The sequence below is a fragment of the Lepidochelys kempii genome, chromosome 8, assembly GCF_965140285.1.
Source record: "Lepidochelys kempii isolate rLepKem1 chromosome 8, rLepKem1.hap1, whole genome shotgun sequence".
In the NCBI taxonomy this organism is placed as follows: domain Eukaryota; kingdom Metazoa; phylum Chordata; order Testudines; family Cheloniidae; genus Lepidochelys; species Lepidochelys kempii.
This window is the reverse complement of record NC_136387.1, coordinates 52,259,532-52,273,975: the sequence shown is the minus strand read 5'-3', so window position 1 is coordinate 52,273,975 and position 14,444 is coordinate 52,259,532. Positions and strand designations below refer to the sequence as shown.

Below are 14,444 nucleotides of genomic sequence, written 5' to 3'. Positions count from 1 at the left end.
CACAATGGAGGGCGATGCAATAGAAGCCATGGCACCAAAGCACTCTGGAACCAGTGGAGGGTCTGGGACAGAGAAGCAAATCAGGTCTGATGCCACCGGCATGCAGTCAGTGCTGGTGCAGACTTAATCGGTACCAGACTCTATAGACGCACTATAGCTTGAACTTGAGTCAATGGTACAGGCTCTCACTGATCTCGGCATGGTACTGGGGAGCAGTTTGACAGATCTCCTTCATCCCATGTGATGGAGGGAGTACAGTGCCAGTCACTACTTCTCTTAGAAGATGAGGAATTTCCCCAAACCCTGAAATGGTCCAGATTCATTTTATGGGACCAATTCCTCACCCTACAAGAGAAGGGTGAACGACTTTTCTTCCTCTTGGGGGGAAGCCCAATGTGCAGCAACATCACTTGCTGGATCTGAAGGTGACTCCCAACGGGACAAGGGCCTCTGTGCCGAAGCAGGCCTCATGGCCTGATCTAGCACGTGCTGCTTCAGCCGCCACACTCTTGCCACCTGAGTCCTCTTTGTGAGCAACTTGCAGATGGGGCATTTCTCTTTAATGTGTCCTTCGCTGAGACAATAAGCACCTCAGGTGGAGGTCACGGTTAAGAGATGGCACCCACACACACAATGACCGTGCTTGAACCCTAGTGAGGGCCTGACAGACAGCAGCCAATTGCTCCAATACTATACTCACACTGAAATGAAAATAAGGTATTACTAACTACTATATACAAGAAAAAGTTCACACTTTTGTTCTCCGTTTCTGAGAAGTGAAACATGACTCCAGCCACAGGTGGTCAGAAGGAACTGAGGGGCTTGAAGCGGTGCTGCCTTTTATAGTCAGGGGAGGGGCTAAGGTCCCAATGGCGTGAGCACCACCCCTACAAGTATTGCTAGATAGAGCTCTCCAGCTCCAGTGCACTGGGGTCATGCACACCTAAACTGAATACACAGCTGCATCTGCTTGAAGAACCACCACCATATTTTAACATTATGTAGATGCAGCAAGACAATGGGGCATGACGTAGGCTGTTTACTGATTAGGAGTGCTCACCACAGGCTGGATGGCCTGACTTACGATGTGACTCTAGTTGTACTATCAAGAAAAGGATTATGTGATAGATCCACTGCATTTAAAAAATCCTTACTCACAATAAGTCATAAGTTGCAAAGCTCAAGGCAATGCCTGTTTTTGAAGGGAAGCTGGTTCAGAGGTGAGTGGAAAGAGGGTTTTTTTTTGTTTTTTTTTTAAAGATAGTCTGTTTCTAACATGACTTGCCAAATCTGACCCCAATTTCCTTCCTCCACCTTTTGGAGACTGTTTATATACACACACACACACACACACCCACCACAACAACATTGAAACACAGTTCAAACCACTATATTAAAAAGAACAGTCGTTGCACAGCAGTACAATAAAAGGAATATAACCATCTCCACTGAAAATAAAAGCAACATTTATCCCATACACAGGCATGTCCAAGGAGACCCTAGGCTCTAGTTATCAGGAGGATGAGTATCTCTTACGGCCAAAGAGAAATGGCACAGGAGCACCAACCCCTCAAAGAGCATCTTTGTTTCTCCATCTTGTCTGATGCAGTACAAGTGAATTAGACTCCTTTCTTGAGAAATCATACAGCTGGGGTTCCTCCTTCTCCTCATGTCTCCAACTTTCTCAGGACAGCGAACCAGTGAAAAAGGCCACTGGAGGTGGCCAAGCGTGCAGCAGCTCCCAATGCTGCGGTAGGAGAACTGCGAGGGATGTAGAGCTTCTCGGACACCTGGAGCTCAGCAGCTAGGATCAGGGAATTCTTATCCTCAGCCCCTCGATTAGTGCAGCTGTTACTGCTACTCAGTGTGATAACTTGGGTCCTCCAGAGGTCCTCATTCTTCACCTTCTCTGGAATGACTTCCCCTGCATAGTAAATGAGACAAGGGTGGAAGGATGGTCTAATGGATATGGCACTGGACTGGGACTCAGAAGAACTGGATTCTCAGCTCTATAACAGACATATTATGCAACCGTAGACAAGTCACTTATTTTATGCTGTAAAATGGGCATAAATATTTCATTACCTCAAAGGGGTGTTGTGAAATTAAAATCAATTTATGATTCAGAGGACATACACATGGGAGCTCAGAGGGCTTTAGAAAGAACAAGGGCTTCACTCTCTCATTTGCCATGGTCTTACATGGAATCCCTTAAATGCCAGGAGATGAGAGTCCATTTAATATTGGGAAATCCTAACATTTGAAACAGACAGGCAAAAAAATCTAGGATAAGGGCTGGACAAAAGTAACAGAAGATAAATATCTGGATAAGGCAGGGAAATGAACCAAGAGAGGAATAAACCTCAATTCAAGTTCATCCCCATGGAATACTTAGGAATCCACTTCTCTGCACATGGGGCCAACCTGAAGTACTGCATCAACCCACAGTCACTGTTGGTGCAATGGACAGATGGCAATAAAAAGCCAAGATTCAAGATCTCCATGTGCATACACCAGTGCCCTAGCCCCAGGATTCCTGAGCCCAGCTTCTGGCTATAATGGACTTCAGACAATACCAGAAGCCACCCACCAGTGCCATTAGCATAGTACCAGGATCACAGAGCTAGGGCCAGCATTCAAACTGGGCAGTAGAATGCACATACTAATGCCCCTTCAGGTCTTCACACACTCTAAAAATCCAGTCAGACAAATCCACAGTACCATTCTGCTTCTCCAAAGATACAGGTGCTGTTGTAAGTGAGGCAGAAGCAGCTGGTGCTGTAAGACACTGGACCTTGTTAGGAGATATTTTGTTCTGATCAGGCTCCAGTTGGCTAGGCTCTGCTGAGGGCTGGGAATGGCTTAGGGAGACACAAAACTCTTCCAGTGACTTGGACAAAATAGCAGGATCTGGTGAATCTCCAGGAGAGGCTGGTGTCTGCAATCAAATATAAAACAGAGCAGAGAGCAAGATTAATGCACCCACAGTTCATCAACTGTCCTGGTCACCATATAGTTAAGCATCCAGACATAGCTGGAAAGGAATTCTAGCCACTACGTTTCTTTTTTTTTTTTGGCCAATTGCACAAAATCAGGGCCAGAGACAGCACCTCCTCCACATTCTCCAAGGAGGGCGGCTGCTTATTGCAATGTACAAAATTCCATCTCGGCTCATGTCTTAGCAAGATATTAATGGTCTGCTGTAAAAAACCCTCATAATTCTTGAGTGGAGAGAGGCCCCAGGCACAGCAAGACTGGCAGTGACAGAGTGAGCACAAGGGAATTTGGACTGAGGTTGAGTGGGCTGCTCAGTCAATTTTTAGTTGAATAAAACCTTCGCTTCTAGTTTAAAGGTTCACCTAAGTCACAGATCTGTACCGGGACTGATGTTTGTATTTACTAACTTAAGTTTTTTCCTGACTATAAAGATGAGTTAATGCACTGGCACAGGCTACCTATGGGGGCTGCAGAATCCCCATCCTTGGAGGCTTTTAAGAACAGGTTAGACAAGCATCTGTCAGGGATGGTCTAGATATCCTTAATCCTGCCTCAGCGTGGCAGGATGGACTAGATGACCTTGAGATCCCTACATTTCTATGAACTGTAAAATGATAACATTTACAGTAGACACAAAATTGTTTAAGATAGTCAAGGCTAGACATAACTGTGGGGAGCTCCTGAAATAGTAAACAAACTAGGCAGCATATATATAGACAAAGGAAATTCAGTGTTGACAAATGCAAGGTAATGCACATTTGGAAAGAAGAATTTGAACTAACCGACATTGCTGGGGTGCAAATTAACCAACCACTTGGGAAAGACATGGCCATTGATGTCAATAGCTCAATGGAAATCTCTGCTCAATATGCAGAAGTCAATGCATGAGAACAATCCACAGTGAACTGAGATAAAGCACAAAGGATAGAAACCCTCAGGCTCCAGGCACAAGCCAACTACTAACTGATGGGAGACCAGGAAGAATCTTCTCCTAGGGGAAGTTCTTTCCATAATTTTCCTTTACAAAGTTTCTTGTACCTTCTTCTTAAGTACCTGACAGGGATCACTGTCAGACAAGATGATGGACTGTTCTGGTCCAGTAGGGAGATTCTTACGCTCCTAAAGCCACATGATCAGCTGTCTAATAGTTATGTAGTTATATCTGAGTCAGTACATGAGGAACTCCACATTCTCACATCATCCATTTTGATCTCCTTCTCGTCTCCTCACCTCTGCTTGCACAAGCTAGGTTGTCTGCTCTTCTCTCATTACCTTAGCGCCACTTTCCTCACCCCAACCTCTCTTTGCTCTCACAAAGCCTCACCCATCTCCACCCCATTTAGACCCACCTTTCCTACCCTCATTTCTTCCAGCTCTTCCCCTGATCCTCTCAAATCTGGTTTCTGATACCCCACTAGAACTGCTCTCATCATAGTCTAACCACCTCTTCCTTGCAGTTAACAAGTTGTAGTAATGCACAAAAAACTTGCAGGTATTTGATCATTCCTGATCCCTCTGCTGCCTTCAACATTAGAACAATTTATGCCCCTCCACTATTCCCTCCTCTTGTACATCCCAAACTCTGCATTCATGTTAACTTATACCATTAGATAGTCATTATTTATTATCACCACCTAACTATCAGCGCTCACTTTGTGCTCCACATCCCACAAATGATCCTCCCCAACCTGACTATTAAGAGTCCTGACTTCAATCCCCTAACTCATCAAGCAGTCAGAGGCATTGGCAATATTGACTAAGCAGCTTCAAATAAATTCAGCCATAGACGTACTTTTAAAGTTGTTAACATAGGACCTGCTCCTCCTCCCACTGAAGTTAACTGCAAAACTCCCGCTGAGTTCACGGATGCAAGATCGGGCTAGGTGTAAAACTACACTGAATAGATTCTACAGATTTCCCACCTACAGCAGAGCTGGTCACACAAAGAGCATGCCAGGGGAAAACAAACAACCAGAGAGTCATTCTGTGGAAGCTGACAAGCACTCACCACTATCAGGCCCAAGCATTACACTAATATAAAGCTGCTGAGTCTGGATTGCTAACTACATTTATATAGTATAAAGATTATTTTCTGGGTTCTTTCCTTGCCCTCTTACCCTTTATCATGCAGATGACACTACACTGGGAGGAGAGGTAGATACGTTGGAGGGTAGGGATAGGATACAGAGGGCCCTAGACAAATTAGAGGATTGGGCCAAAAGAAATCTGATGAGGTTCAACAAGGACAAGTGCAGAGTCCTGCACTTAGGACGGAAGAATCCCATGCACCACTACAGACTAGAGACCAAATGGCTAGGCAGCAGTTCTGCAGAAAAGGACCTAGGCATTACAGTGCACAAGAAGCTGGATATGAGTCAACAGTGTGCCCGTTGTTGCCAAGAAGGCCAATGGCATTTTGGGATGTATAAGTAGGGGCATAGCGAGCAGATCGAGGGACGTGATCATTCCCCTCTCTCGGACATTAGTGAGGCCTCATCTGGAGTACCGTGTCCAGTTTTGGGCCCCACGCTACAAGAAGGATGTGGAAAAATTGGAAAACATCCAGCAGAGGGCAACAAAAATGATTAGGGGACTGGAACACATGACTTATGAGGAGAGGCTGAGGGAACTGGGATTGTTTAGTCTGCGGAAGAGAAGAATGAGGGGGGATTTGATAGCTGCTTTCAACTACCTGAAAGGGGGTTCCAAAGAGGATGGATCTACACTGTTCTCAGTGGTAGCAGATGACAGAACGAGGAGTAATGGTCTAAGTTGCAGTGGGGGAGGTTTAGGTTGGATATTAGGAAAAACTGTTTCACTAGGAGGGTGGTGAAACACTGGAATGCGTTACCTAGGGAGGTGGTGGAATTTCCTTCGTTAGAAGTTTTTAAGGTCAGGCTTGACAAAGCCCTGGCTGGGATGATTTAGTTGGGGATTGGTCCTGCTTTGAGCAGGGCGTTGGACTAGATGATCTCCTGAGGTCCCTTCCAACCCTGATATTCTATGATTCTATGATCATCATCACTAGCATACATGAAAAGGAAGGGTCAACACTACTGACTAGAGAGACGTAGCACAGACAGGAGAAATGTATGCTTCCCCACAGAGTTCTGTAGGAGAATCTAGACGTACCTGGAACCATTCAACCCACTCCTGCAGATCACACGGTCTATTAGCAGAGACTGCCAATCATACCAAAGCATGGGATGGTTCTCTGATACAAAGGCACTGAATTAGGATGAGACATTACATTTTGTTTCACGTTACTTGCTATAATTGGATTAATTTGGAAGACACTCAGACAAACTGGTGGTGGGCACCAATGTAAGAACCTAGATGCAGAGGTAGGTAGATTATCTTAAAACAGTTGTGCCTCATTTGGACTAAAGTTTCAATTTAATAAAGACCAACAAAAATATTTCCAGGAATATTAAAATAATTTAAAAACAAAATACGCCACTATACCGGGCCAGAAAATGTGTGCTTACCTTCAGTTCCCTGGTGGGCTCCAGGACTTCTCCCAGTTCCAGTGTCTCCTGGATTGGGTATTTTGACTTTTCAACTGCTGTCCTTGCCATGTTCACATGATCCAAAAATGGCCACACATCATCCCAAGTCTCTTCAGCAGCAGCAAAATGCCCTACCTAAGATACCCAGCAGAGTGGGTGTGGAGAAGAGAGAAAGCGGGAGGGGCAGAAACATATGGAAAACCTGGCAAAAATTGCAACCAAGAGAGAAATAGCATTAAAGGATCAATTATATAATCCTCAATTGAGAGTGGACCTAAACCTCTCATTTTATTTCCAAACAAACTTTTCAGGCACATAACAAAAAAACTTGATATTGTGTTGGTGTACGAGGCCAGCAAGAAAGGAGCCCTGAAATCACAGATCTGGACAAAATGGAGTATCCCTTCATACACACTTCCGCTTTAGGGTGTTGGCGAGGTTTCCCCATTAAATCAGCATATGCAGCCTACTGTGCATCATGCACAAGATGTTTAATTCCCTTTAGGATGTCACCATGGGGCATCTGTCCATTTCCCTCCCTCCCCGAAAGATTACAAGTAACCTGTTGCAGCTGCTCTTTGCTTTGCAGGCTCTGATTTCTTCCTTCATGGCTGGAGGTCTGGCTGGAAGATACCACAGTATCCAACTGCAAGGTGTCATGGCCAATACCAGTCTGCTTATTTAAGGTTTGCAGAGGCAACCAATTTTCATCCCAGATGTCTGAGATCACAGACACCAGCTCTAGGTGTGGCATCTCCAGATGAGGACTTTCCTTTAAAAAAAAAGCAACTAACTCAAGTTGATATTCTATGAGGGTATGTGAAAAATCCAGAAGCCATTCAATAAAGTGCAGAGAATGGAATTCATCTCTCCTTATCCTTGTCCATCTTTCCATTTTCTAAATACCTGCAGCTCCTTCTTATTTAGCCTCAGAAGAGATTCGGTGAGGTTTGATAGTTACATTGGATACTGCTTAATAGCAATCCTAATTTTAACAACTTCCAGTTAATAGGAACATATGGCTAGGAACCAATCCCATCCCACTGACTTTAAAGTTAACGAGACTTGGATTTTGGCAACAGGCAGGTCTCTTATGGCAACTTTTTGACATGCCTTCCCTGGCTACAGACGCACAAGCCTGCCTGAGGCTGGGAGAGTAGGCTGCAGACAGGGCAGCAGCTGGGAGAGCCACTGCAGTCTGGATGCGAGGCTTTCCATAGTTGCCATTTATCTGAAGGTTGCTAGTAAGCGGAAGGAAGACTTGTACAGCCAGGGAAGAATGCACTGGGACATGCTGAGCCTGTGCCCCCGGTGCCAGGCCAGGGTGCTCAGCATGTCCCAGTGCATCCTTCCCTGGCTGCAGCCCCACAAGTCTTCCTTCTGCTTACTAGCAACCTTCAGATAAATGGCAACTTTTATAAGCAACCACTCGGTTCCCAGTGAAATGGAATCTACTGTACTTTAAAATGGACAGAAAAGTCATTGCGTGTCTAAGCCTGGAAGCTTTTAATACAGTACACACTAGCAGCACTGCCACAATACCATTCTTTGTCCTAAGACACGGGGTTCCAGCACGTGTACCATTTGCTCCTTTCTGTGGAGGAGAGGAATACTCTGATGTACAGAATCTGGTTTCTAGGGAGGTTCAATTCCACTATTTTCTTTTGTTTGCATTTAAACAAAATGTATGCTAGTAAGTTAACACTTATTCGCTCAAGAGTATTCTTCTCCACTAACACTAGTTCATATTGTCATCCAGAAGCCTGCAAAATTTCATTGCCAAAACTGTTCCTATCCTAATACCTCGCCAATTATAGTATAAAGATTAACAACCTTTGCAAACATCTCTTGAACAACATTTAAAGTTTGCAGTTTTATTACAGCAGTTTTAAATTGTCACCAACACTTGATTCCTCCGGGGAGCTCCTTTCTATGTCCTATTCTTCCTTACCCTTTATTGCAGGTATACATATTGCCAAATGCTTTTTGGAATTGCTTCTAATCCTACTGTCAGCAGCAAGCTGATAAAGGGACAGTTTCTCATCTCAACCTCAATTAAGTTATTCAGTATTGGAAAAAACGCCAACCTCACCTGCATTTCCAGTTCTGGCTTTCTGGGCTCTCCATTTGGACTTTCCTGGTAATTTTTGTAGTCTTTGCCTTGTGAGTCCCATGAAGTGAGAGAAGAATTCACAGAGCAGGAATGTTCTTGTACTCTTCCTTCAGGTTCTAAGCACATTGCATCCTTTTCGTCAACCCGAGATCTCTAGAAAGAGAACAGCAACTTTATTTCAGCTCACCTGTACATGCTTGTTTGGTTTTTTTAATTCTGATTTTAAAAGATTTATTGTATTTGACATAAGTTACTGTACAAAAATATAGAGAGACATCCACCATGTGAACCAAGGACTCACCCATAACACATATTATTTCAAAAGAGCATGAGCAAAAGTAGTAAGGTACAGTACATATACGATATTTATATTGTGCAAGGTAATTAGCTATAAGATTCCAAATGCAGACACAGGGCTCTCATTCTGCTTGAGAGCAGAGCACCATCATTTGTTATTTGTCTTATGGTAACACCTATAGGCCCCAATAAAGATGGGGGGGTCATTGTGCTAGGCACTGTGCACTGTGTTTAAAATAGAACACTTAGATTTTAGATTTGTTACACTAGTTTTAAATTAGTTATATTATGAGAGATGTAAAAAAATGGTTCCTATAATACTCAGGTCAAGGAACAATGCAATATCTAAGCACTGCATTTCAGGAAGGATGTGGACAAATTAGAGAAAGTCCAGAGAAGAGCAACAAAAATGTTTAAAGATCAAGAAAACATGACCCCTGAGGGAAAATTGAAAACATTGGGTTTGTTTAGTCTGGAGAAGAGAAGACAGAGGGGACATGATAACAGTTTTTAAGTACATAAAAGGTTGTTACAAGGAGGGAGAAAAATTGTTCTCCTTAACCTCCGAGAATAGGACAAGATGCAACAGGCTTAAATTGCAGCAAGGGTGGTTTAGACATTAGGAAAAACTTCCTAACTGTCAGGGTATAAGTACTGGAATAAATCGCTTAGGGAGGTTATGGAATATCCATCACTGGAGATTTTTAAGAGCAGGTTAGACAATTACCTGTCAGGTATGGTCTAGATCAGCATTTCTCAAACTAGGGTCCACAGAATGGGGTCCACAGGCCCTGCTGATCAACTCCTCCCCGACCCTCCCAGGAGCAGGGACAGGGTGCGCTCGGGGAAGGGGACGAAATCAAGTCCAGGGCTGCCAGCCCCGCTGATCAACTCCTCTCCCACCCTCCCAGTGCCTCCTGCACACTGTAGAACAGCTGTTCCCCGGTGTGCAGGAGGAGCTAGGAGGGAGGGGGAGGAGTGGGGACGGGGCACGCTCGGGGGAGGGGGTGGGAAGAGGAGGGGCAGGAGTGGAGCGGGGGTGGGAAAAGGCGGGGTAGGGTTAGGGCCTTGGGGGAAGGGGTGGAGTGGGGACAGGGCCTGGGGCTGACCAGGGAACTTGGGGGTTTGCAAAAATTTTTAAATCAAAATGGGAGTCCTCAGGTTGCTAAAGTTTGAGAACCGCTGGTCTAGATAATACTTAGTTCTGCCATGAGTGCAGGGTACTGGACTAGATGACCTCTCGAGGTCCCTTCCAGTCCTACGATTCTATGATCTACTCAAAAGGTGCTCAGATGCCCTGATAAAGTGTGCCACAGAAAAGCCTGTAAGAAAGAAATAAGAAAAGAGCAGACAAAATTGGTTAATAAATATTTCACCACTGTGTGGCCTAGTGGATTGAGAGCCCTGGACTGGGATTCAGGACACTGATTCTATCCTGGCTCTGCCACTGGCCTGCTGGGTGACAGACAAGTCGCTGGCCCTCTGTGCCTCAGTTCCCCCTTTTCAAAATAGGAAAACAATGCTTTCCTTTTTTGTAAAGTACTTGGAGGTCAAATGATGAAAAGTGCTATATAAGAGCTAAATATTATGATGAAGGGGTTTTTTTTTGGAGTGGAACAATAGTTATGTAAGACCAACTCCTCCCCATGCCCAAAAACTGGTTTTCATGGGGTTTTTTAATAAACTAAATTTAGGATGAACAAGCCAAATTTTAATAGCAATAAGCCATGCCAGGGTGTTTATTAGGTGGCTTATGGTGTGCTTCTCTGATGGCTGAATGCGACACACTCAAAAATGCAATTCATGCTGCTCCACTGCAACTGCACATGAACAGATAAGAGGAAAGCAAGTAAAGACACAGGAGATGAGAAAGGGAAAAGTCTGAAGTCAAGGCTGATTCCAAGATACAATATGTGAACTCAATGCCAAGTAAAGGTCTGAGTTCAAAGAATAAGTAGAACAGGAATCTCAGAGCAAAGAGGACTCTATACCTAGAAGTTTAGGGACTACCCAAGAGCTGTCAAGAGACCAGACAAGCAGGCAGGAAAATAAAAGATAAGGGCAAGCATGAGGAGATCTATTTGTGTCCCATCTGAAACATTTTTATTCTTATGGCACCTGTTTGCTTTTTTATACCACAGGGTTAAAACATAGTGTACCAACCCACCAGAGTCTCCCAACACAACAGCTGTTTTTAATCTTGTATTAGACACAGAAGAGCTAAAAACCTCCCACCTGGGCATATGGTTCACTCTCATTCAGCTCCGGATTCACTGCCCTGCTGGCCTCATAGAAAGATTCCTGTTCCTGTAAGGGAAGGTCTGTCCCCGACGAGCCATCATTCTCCTGCTTCGGACTGGGCTGCAGGTACAAGACTGAGGGGTTCAGTTCTATAAACCCCTGTTAAAAATAAACAGTATGTAAAGTCAGTAAAGTGTGTTGTAAGCAACAGAAAAAGAAGAAGAAAAAAAACTAGAGCAAGATTTTGAAATGGTTTTCAAACTGCAGCAACCTGCTACCCAACTGAGTGGGAGTTGGGTTGGGAGCCATCTAGATGCTGGCAGAGTCTGCCTTGTTGCAAAAGTTAAAATGGTTTTCCACAGTGACAAAACTACTCATCAAATGGTACCTGGACATATCACATGCCAAAATGGCAAGACTTCTTGCCACAAGATTTACTGTTCAGCCTACAGATTAAAGCAAAGGACACGGCCCCTGGGTTCTGCCTGTTACTGACATTTGAAACCGTGGGATTTTGTTTATAGTTCTTGGTAAAACAGTGCTGACTCTCACTGTCAAATCACAGTGTTGGCCATTCTTAGTTATATTAAATTATACATTTTTACAGCACTGTTTAACAGCCTAGGCCCCTTTCTAAACGATAATCTGGTGCTGGAGCATAATCCATTTAGTGTGACACTTTAGCATAACCCACTATACACTTACCAGGAAAAAAATAAATCACACTAGCATCTTTATACCTCAGTATGCTGTAACTGGGTTTCTGTGGTCAGTGCAGACAAGGTTGGAGATTTACCTCTTGAAATTCACCTTGAGCTTCAAACAAATAAGCTAATTACAACTAATCACCTGAGACTGAGATTTCCAGAGCAAAAGTACCAAAACTGCATAACAGTTTGAGTTCTTTCATTAACAAAAATAAACACAAAAGCAGAAGACTTCCAAGCAGACTTGAAACTAGACAGTAAAACCTCATCAATTTCAGAGAGATGGAACTAAATGTTTTAGTTCATTTTCTGAGCAAATCTTGTGCTGTTAAAAATGATGGACTGACAGAACTGGTGAGAGCCAGGAATAGAAAAGGCAAGTATCCTATAGGCAGTTGCACATGTGTACCTTAATCCTGCCCTGTAACACAGGCTCTTCACTGCTATCCCAGTTCTGGACTGCTATTCAGAATGTCTACAGTTCTCAAACTTTTTTTCCATATTTACATAAGGTCCCTATCAACACTACTTGAACAAACAATAAATGATAATAAAATATCCACATTAAGAACCTCCTAAACCCATGTTAGCAAATGTTACCAAAGAATCCTCTCTGTAACATTGATGAAGCCATAGCAGCTTTCTGAACAACAGCACAGCAGAGATGAAAGCGCACATGAACCCTGCAGCATTACACAGTGGTGGTTAGGTGATGAAGTTCAAATGTCTAATTGTGCTCAGGCTGTGAAAACCTGTTTAAGATAAATGTGAACTTAAGCTTTATGAGATAAAGGACTATTGTATGAATATACTGGACTCTTCTCCCTGGGATGAGTGAAATTTTAAGGTGCACTGGAAGTTCCTGTTGCATTTCTTTTGTTAAGAGTAAATTTTCCATGTTACATAATCCAAATTCCCACCATATTACAGCCCCTTCCTTGAACAGTCTTGCTCAAACTCGCCACCTCTGCCCTTCTTCACCTTGGAGAGAATATTTTCTCTGCAAATGACAGCATGGCCCTCTGCTCTCAAGACCTGATGGATGTAGATATCTTCATCAGAGGTAGTGTCACACAGGAAGAGGTGAAGAATACCGTTCACATATTCATCCACCACTCCCACCAGTGGCTTCAGGTTACACAGCTTCCAGAACTGTAGAATGGCATTGGTAGTCCAATGCCCCTTGAAGAAAGGGGGATAAACAGGTTACTACAAAATAGCCCATTGGCAGCTATATGAAGCTTATTCTCATTCCTAGAAAGTTTGCTGTGGATGCAAAGGGTGAAGGCAAGCTAGATTCAGGGGCACAACCGGGCAAGGTTTAGCTGAAGTAAGTGTAATAAAGGTGTACCACACAGGCAAATGCACCAAACTGAACCTGACAAGATTACCAACACTCAATTAAGTTTAACTACTCAAAATGTAAAAAGGCTGCAGAGCTGGAGTTATTACTGAGAAGCGACGTGCACTCTAAGCTCTTATTTTTCCAATGACTGACAAACTGTGTGGCCAGCTCCTGAAGTTTTATCAGGAGCCTTCTAATACATGGTGATTTGCTGCAAGCCTCAGCTCCCGGAGTCATGTGATTAAAGGAGAATTTCAGCTTTCATTTATAAAAAAAGTTTCTAGCCCTTATAGTTCTGAAGAAAAGCTTGAAAATGTGAACCTAAATGCTTAGAATGTGAAGGAAATAAAAAGAACCCAAAATGTATTATTGGTAGAAAGCCTTTCCTCCCTTTGGAGTTCTTTCACATACTTCTCACCCCAGACAGATTATTTTGTTCTGAGAAAGTCTGATGGAAATTTATTCATCTGTTTTGCAGTTAGAGTGGAAAGGAAATCAGGGATCCTGCTATAAGGGGTGATGGGCTGACTCTAAAGAGGGTCCTGGCCAGTCCCCCCTTGTGAAGGAAGTTTTGACTAACATGGGTCACTCAAGTAAAGCAAATATTTAAAGCAGAGAAAACTGGGCTGGATTTCCCAAGGCTCCACAAGGGTCACAGAGCACTCAGGACAGAGGAGAAAGCTTATTCACTGGCATAATGAATACCTCTACAGGAGCTGTCCATTTGTAGACAGAATGCAAACCAGCATGTTATGAATACTCAGAAAGGGAACAATGATAGGTTGACAGACAACAGCAAAACTCCCATGCACTTTGGTGGGAATCAGATCAGGCCCAGAGAATGTCAACATCAATATTACTCAGTTTATTTCAAGTAGGCAAGAGGCCAATGTCTACTGCACAGTCCCATTATATATAAATAGGTGAAAAACTGTCTGTGGATACATACCCCTATGGGTTTCACCCATGCCAAGGAACAAGGGATAGCTTGGGCAGGAAGTTTCGAATAGCAGCACCTGCAACAGGAATCAAATCCATCATTTCATCACACACCAAGAGTTAAAAATATGGATGGTACAAGTTTCCATGAGCCATATAGCCTCTTGATCTTCAATTCCAACAGCCACCTCATAGTTGTATTTTTTTAAATTAATATTTTATGCTTATGAAAGACGTCCGATGAACAGCTCTGGCAACCAACATCCTCCATCCAAAGAATGGGTACAGCACAGACA

At 43.5% G+C, this 14,444-nt stretch overlaps 1 protein-coding gene across 2 annotated transcripts in view; it reads right to left on the bottom strand.

The window, feature by feature from the left end:
- Window positions 1-1,374: 1,374 nt before the first annotated feature.
- The window catches only part of TDRD5 (tudor domain containing 5), a 29,618-nt gene continuing 16,548 nt past the window's right edge, over window positions 1,375-14,444 (bottom strand). For both annotated transcript variants that reach the window (XM_078854061.1, XM_078854062.1), the window contains exons 11-18: window positions 14,159-14,225; window positions 12,846-13,046; window positions 11,152-11,316; window positions 8,599-8,772; window positions 7,069-7,278; window positions 6,486-6,641; window positions 2,722-2,938; window positions 1,375-1,924 (exon numbers count right to left, since the gene is read on the bottom strand). In XM_078854061.1, coding sequence (XP_078710187.1) covers window positions 1,668-1,924; window positions 2,722-2,938; window positions 6,486-6,641; window positions 7,069-7,278; window positions 8,599-8,772; window positions 11,152-11,316; window positions 12,846-13,046; window positions 14,159-14,225 — 1,447 coding nt within the window. In that variant the 3' untranslated portion in view covers window positions 1,375-1,667. The remainder of the gene's footprint in view (window positions 1,925-2,721; window positions 2,939-6,485; window positions 6,642-7,068; window positions 7,279-8,598; window positions 8,773-11,151; window positions 11,317-12,845; window positions 13,047-14,158; window positions 14,226-14,444) is intronic.